This window comes from Terrapene carolina, unplaced genomic scaffold (genome assembly GCF_002925995.2).
Source record: "Terrapene carolina triunguis isolate 2854851 unplaced genomic scaffold, T_m_triunguis-2.0 Scaffold926, whole genome shotgun sequence".
In the NCBI taxonomy this organism is placed as follows: domain Eukaryota; kingdom Metazoa; phylum Chordata; order Testudines; family Emydidae; genus Terrapene; species Terrapene triunguis.
Window position 1 is genome coordinate 6,807,563 of NW_020665277.1, and position 6,666 is coordinate 6,814,228.

Here is a 6,666-nt window from a genome sequence, read left to right on the forward strand (position 1 = left end):
CAAACCCCACTCCTGGGAGCACCCTCACCTCCCTGCCAGCCCTGCTGCTGGCCTCTGGGAATCCCACCTCCCAAAACCCACCTCTGGGAACCCCCTCACCTCCCCCCCAGAACCCTGCTGCCTGGCCTCTGGGAATCGCATCCTGGGAGCCCCCTGAGCCCCCCTCTGCCCGAGAACTGTTCTTGCAGGAGCCCCACCCTGCAAAAACCCCACCTGTTCCTGATCAGGCCCTGCAGCTCTCAAGCACCTGCCACCCACGGCAAGGCCCAGCATGGAAACTGTGGCTGATCCCCAGCAGACAGGGCCTGCTCCCACTGATTCAGCAGATGCTGCTGACTAGCCACAGACCCTCTGGGCATATGGCACCCTGCTCCTGCCAAATCTCTCCTCTGAGCAGACGCTGCTGGGCTGAGCAGACCCCTGCCGTCTGGACTGGCTCCTGCTCCTTGTCCCTGCTTCCTCACCCTGACTCCAGTTCCTGACCGGCTGGGACCCTTGGCGTGACTCCTGACTATGACCCTGACTCTACTCTGGGCTCCAGCCCCTAGGTCAGACTGCTGACATTATGGGCCCTGACCCTCCCCCAGGAAACCTGCCCCTGAGAACTCCTCCCCCCCTGGGAATTGTGTCCCTGCCTCCCAGGAACCCTGCTGTGGCAGTTCTTGGGGTATCCAGGAGTCTGAGTCATCCTCTTACCCCCCCTCCCCCCCCCCAGTGAGAGGGAGTCTTGCCTGCGGTAGGTGGGTGTCAGCCCCCTAACACCACCAGCCTTTCAGGCACTCAAGCCCTCTCCTCTGGGCTATGCCACCTGCCCTTTCGGTGGAGAAGCACATGGTGATCGCTGTGTGGAACCTGGCAACTCCAGACTGCTACTGGTTGGTCACGAATCAGTTTAGTGTTGGGAAGTCGACCATTGGGGCTGCGGTAACACAAGTGTGTGGGGCCATTAATTGCATCCTGCTACGAAGGACTGTGACTCTTGGCAATGTGCTTGAAATATTGGATGGCTTTGCAGAAGGTCTACTTAATACTTAGTCCTGCCATGAGTGCAGGGGACTGGACTAGATCAGCTCTTGAGTTCCCTTCCAGTCCTATGATTCTATGATTTTATGAAATGGGATTCCCTAACTATGACGGGGTGATAGATTGCACGCATATTCAATTTTGTCCTACAGACCATCTTGCGATGGAGTACATCAATAGAAAGGGATACTTCTCTATGCTATTGCAGGCGCTTGTAGCTCACTATGGGCATTTCACTGACATTAACACAGGGTGGTTTGGGAAGGTGCATGATGCACACATCTTCAGGAACACTGGCCTGTACAAAAAGCTCCAAGCAGGGCCTTTCTTTCCAGACCAGAAGAGTCCAGCGGGGAATATTGAAATACCTATAGTGATCCTGGGAGACCCTTGGTCCTGTGGCTCATGAAGCCTTACACGGGAAACCTGGACAGAAGCAAGGAGAGCTTCAACAATAAGTTGAGCAGGTGCAGACTGACCATAGAATGTGCCTTTGGCAGATTAAAAGCGCGCTGGTGCTGCCTTTATGACAGGTTAGACCTATATGAAGAAAATATTCCTGTGGTCATAGCGGTCTGCTGCACGCTCTATAATATTTGCCAAGTGGACCGGGGAATATAAACAGCAGCTAAAAGAGGTAAAATCTGAACAGCTGGATTCATTCGTGTCAGTTCAGGGAAGGGGCTACTGAGCTACAAGAGCAGTCAGTTTATGCCTCATTGCATGTGGTGGCTCAGTGTATTATTGAAATCGCCTCTCCAGAGTAATCACATGCTCCAAGGTAAACACAACCCAGCATGGATTATTTTTTCAAGGTCATGGTGTGTGCGTGTGTGTAGGACAGGCACAGGATTTTTGAATGTGTGTGTGTGTGTGAGATGCTGGCTGTGTATCCCTGATTTGGTGCTGGGCCCATGATCAGGGGAAGACTTGGCAGATGCCCCTAGCTATACCCCAGAGTTGCTGAGATGTGGTGGTTCAGACCCCCAGTTTCCCCCCCCCCCACTAGTCTTTCCGGGGCTTCTCCATGGCCCCATAGACTGTCAGCCCCTGCTCAGAGCCCCCCACCTCTCTCTGTAGTTTCTCCTGCTGCTGTGCTGCTCCTTCCTTTGGCTCACCCCCTTGGTGTGTGTGGGGCAGCGCTGCACCACAGGATCGGTGCTAGGCCCCAGTTTTTAAACAGTGCTTGGAACCCTTCAGTGCACCAGACCTCCAAGGGGTCCCGCTCTTCCTTCAGGGCAGGCCACCCAGCCTCACTGCAGCTAAGTATAATAATGAGTCAAAAGAACCCAAAGTCACTTTGTTTTATTGCGTTACAGCCTGTGTAGCAATATTTTTGTATCAACAGAACAGTAAGGGCAATGTACATCATTGTACATCATTACTATGAATAGATCATTTTGATATTTAAAACTTGTAATCCTAATTTTAAAACACATCAAATGAAAGTGGAAGATGGTTTCATGCTAGAGAAGGGCAGCATCTCTGAAAGGGCACCGCCCTGGGTGACCTGCGAAGAGAGAAATAACGCCTTGGGCTTTTTTCTTCCTGCTCCTTCAGATGTGGGAAGAAGATGTTAGAGGGCTTCCCCTTTTGTTCTTCTCTGCTTGTTCTTTTAATCTTACCAGTTGGGTGCTAGTTGGAAAATCTGAGCCCTGGCGATCAATTCTTGCCTTCTCTGATTTTTGCCGGCGGACTGCTAGGAGAAAACTGGAGTGGATGATTCCTCAGTTAGCAGGGGGTGAATCTCTTACACACAGGGCTTCTGCCAAGCCTGAATTAGAGCTTTCAACCATACAGGCTATTGATGCAACCAGCCTCCAATGAGAATTGGCTGGGCAGCCCCATTGGCATTGCGGATAGAGACAGGTGCCTCGGCATGTGATTGGGACCGCAACACTTTAGCCTCAGATTTCAGTCTGTGCTTTCGTGTGATATAACCCTGCTAAATTCTCCGCCTCCTCAAGGGACCCCCTAGCAAAATCAGAAGTCAGAAATCCATATTTCTAATGGAAAAAATGAAAAAAATTGAGTATCATAAACAGCCAATTTTCCCTTTCCAGTCACCTTTCATTTTCCATCCCAAGCAGACCTTCAAGCTGTGCTCCCTTCACTTCCAGTTTCCTATAAAACGCAGACAATTTCCACTGGGAACTTCCCATGTGTGGTTTCCTGCCCACCGGGTTGCTTTGGCGAAGTCTGAGGTCAGTGGGCTCGTGCCCCCTGGCCCCGCCCCAACTCCGCCCCCTCCCTGCCCCTATTGGACACCTCCCCAAATCCCCGCCCCAGCCCCACCTCTTCCCCAAGCGCACTGTGTTCCTCCTCCTCCCCCCTCCCTCCTAGGCTTGCCAGCTCCTCTGCTTACCTCCCAGCGCTTCCCGCGTTGCTGCCGCAAAACAGCCGGAGGGAGGGGAAGGAGCGGGAACGTGGCACGCTCAGGGGAGGAGGTGGGAAGAGGCAGGGCCAGGGCAGGGATTGGGGGAAGGAGTCGGAATAGGGGCAGGGAGGGGGTGGAGTTGGGGCAGGGACTTTGGGGAAGGGGTTGGAATGGGGGTGGGGCAGGGGGGGAGTTGGAGTGGGGCCGGGGGCAGAGGGGGGTCGAGCACCCACCGGCGGGAGCAGAAGTCGAAGCCTATGCCATCAGCCACGCTCCGCCGGGACAGGCAGGTTACAGACTCTGCCGATTCGACTAGTACGTTGTCTTGTGTTTCACAGGGTCTGTCTTCACTGCTCTTACCCAGCTGTTGTCCTTACTTTGACCCCCTGTCCATACACAAAATCCTCTCTCCTGATCGATGTAGGTGTTTTAAACCCAGGCGGGCTTGCTGGCCTGGCTGCTAGGGGGGTTAAAGCCCTGTTGCAGCTTTCATTCAGGCTGCTAACCTGCCCACTTTGCAGTGAGGACGCAGGTTAACCCGCTGCAGTGCTGATAGTCCTCCAGTGCCTTTCCACAATGCCCCCGTGGGCCCAGAAGGTCAAAAATTCTCCCACAATGCTCTGGGGGGAAAAAAATCATAGAGCAGCTCAGCTTGCTGCAGCACAAAGCACCATGGAATATGTCTCCAGAAGTCCTAACAACACTTGTGGGGGGAGGGCAGCACCCATCAGGACACAGTAACTTAAGTCAGGCTTTGCATTGTGGTGGCTAACACGGAGGCTAGGCTAACCCAAGTACTCAGACCTGGGGGCTAACCCTGCTGTAAAGACGCACCCCTTGACCAACGCGTTCCAGCATGTCACGACACCTGGAGCTACGGGCAAAGGTAGGAGCCAGGCCTGCAAAGCCTCACTCGTGGGAGTCGTCTCATTGCACACAGTGAGACCACGGGTCTGTCCAAAGCTCTGTTAAATCTTTCCAGCAACCTTCAACAGATCAGGCCCTCGGAGTGGGTGCTACTCCCTGGAATCAGGGCTTTCAGAAGCTGGCTCCAGACCGTAATCTCGCTCTCGAAGGAGATAAAATCATCTACAGCCCATTGTCACACACGTGTTTTTTAAAAATGCTTTCTTAAAAAATCAACTCAGGAAATTCCTAGCCTGCTGTTTAGTCACAAGACCCTCACAGCATCCCTGTGAGACTGGGAATGACATGTATTCATCCCCTGGAGTGTAGCCTACGTTATAAAGATTTCCTCTGTTGGTTACATCCCTGGGGTAGCCCAGTGAAGCACTTTTATTGCTGAACCGAGTTGTTTTAAGACTGGCTCAGAGAAAGGGGCAGTGAAAGACCCAGGGAGCACAATCTAGTCAGCTAATATAGCTTATAAATAGGGCCCTACCACATTCACAGCTGTCAAAAACGCATTACGGACTGTGAAATCTGGTCTTTTGTGTACTTTTGCCTATATTATAAAAGTTCCCTAGACTATAGGGGAAAAGTATACAGAAGTACACTGCTTTTCCCAAACTGGGGGCCCCAACCCAAAAGGGGGTCGCAAGGCTATTGTAGGGGGGGTCACAGTGTTGTCACCCCTACTGCTGCGCTCCGGCTGTCAGCAGTGCTGCTTTCAGAGCTGAGCGCACGGCCAGCAGCCGCTGCTCTCCGGCCGCCCGCTACAATAACCTTGCAACCCCCTTTAGGTCAGGACCCCCAGTTTGAGAAACGCTAAATCTTAAGGGCTGTGCATGTTTATATTTTGCTGTTTTTAAATACATATTCGTGTGTGTTACAACACCGTGAAATTTAAGATTTAAATAGCTGAAACTGCGACATTCAAGATTTTTTACAATGCTCTGATTGTGAAATTTATGAAAATGGACAGTGAATTTGGCAGGGTCCTAACTATTGGGCTCGAAGCAGCATTTACGGACAGTGTTATGCAGGAGATCGGACTACACCGTCACACTGTTCTGACCTAAAAAGCTACAAAAGGGGCACTGTCCATTTAAAAATTAGGCCTTTTTTTTTAAACGTCTTCCAATGGATTGTGGCCACAACAAATTGCCAAGGAAAATCCCGACAGCGTTCTGCAGGTATAAGATTGCACGATGCAGATACCCCTTGAGAATGGGGCTGCCACGTCTCGTCCATTTCCCCATTAGGGCTCACCTGGGATGCAGCATGTGAGTTGCAATGGACGCTGGAGGATACATTCGCTGGGCTTCTAAAACTGCCTCCCGTGGCTTTATCAGCCCCTCCTCCCGCAAAAGCCCCAAGCCTTCAAAGAAAGATGGCGTCAGACCCAAAATATCACAAAATCCGTTTTAAAAAATCATGAGATTTAATAAAATAAAATAAATTAACATGGAGTGATTTGCGTCGTAGCCAATAGGGTTTGAGTTTCCTTGATTTTTCTCCCCAGTCATTGGGCTAGACACAGATTTTCTTTTTATATATAAAAGCAGAGCTGCGGCTTTAAGAGACAGCCCACAGATCACAAGAGTTGGTCACACCGGAACCGTTCGTCTCATTTTAATTCCACAAAAAGGGAGATTTCTAGGGCTTCTTTTACACTCCCTTGGTTCAGGGCCCAATGTGAGAGTTTAAAATTCATCCAACTCTCCCTTCCTGTTGCCTGCCAAGATTTCAGCCTCCTCCTCCCCCTGCCCCTAGCGAGAGATGTCTGTGTTTGCATTTTACGTGCCAGCCACTTGCTCTGCCAGCTCCGGTCCCGGGGGGGTGGGGGACATGCTCTGCGGTACCAGAAGTGCCTTCGTGCTGCCCGTCCTCTCCGAGCGGTTAGTGAATCCCACGCCAGGCTGGCTTCTCCGCTGCTGCCTAAGTGTGAGCCTATGGCATTGGCATTACTGCCCTCCTGCACATTGATGGGGTTTCACACCCAGTCAGTGAAAAGCCAGCTGAATGCATGTCCAAAGGAGCCAGCCTGGACCCTACCGTGCAGTGACGGGGCTCCTCAGAGTCTGTTCCCCCTGTGAGCCATCCCTGCCCCTATCACGCAGTGACATGAGAGGGTTCCCCTGCCGTCTGCGCTCCCGTGTGCCTGGTATGTGATTGGGGCCGGTTCGCCCCTGCCCCGTGGCCAGTGTGTGTTTGGGGCCGGCTCTCCCCTTCCCCGTGGCCAGTGTGTGTTTGGGGCCGGCTCTCCCCTTCCCCGTGGCCACTGCGTGTTTGGGGCCGGCTCTCCCCTTCCCCGTGGCCAGTGTGTTTTGGGGGGCATTTCCCTCTTTCCCCATGGCCAGTGC

General features: G+C 52.5%; 1 protein-coding gene across 1 annotated transcript in view; it reads right to left on the reverse strand.

The window, feature by feature from the left end:
• Positions 1-5,568: 5,568 nt before the first annotated feature.
• Positions 5,569-6,666, reverse strand: part of LOC112104845 (zinc finger protein 574-like) — a 9,677-nt gene continuing 8,579 nt past the window's right edge. The window contains exon 5 of the mRNA XM_029913782.1: positions 5,569-5,681. Coding sequence (XP_029769642.1) covers positions 5,569-5,681 — 113 coding nt within the window. The remainder of the gene's footprint in view (positions 5,682-6,666) is intronic.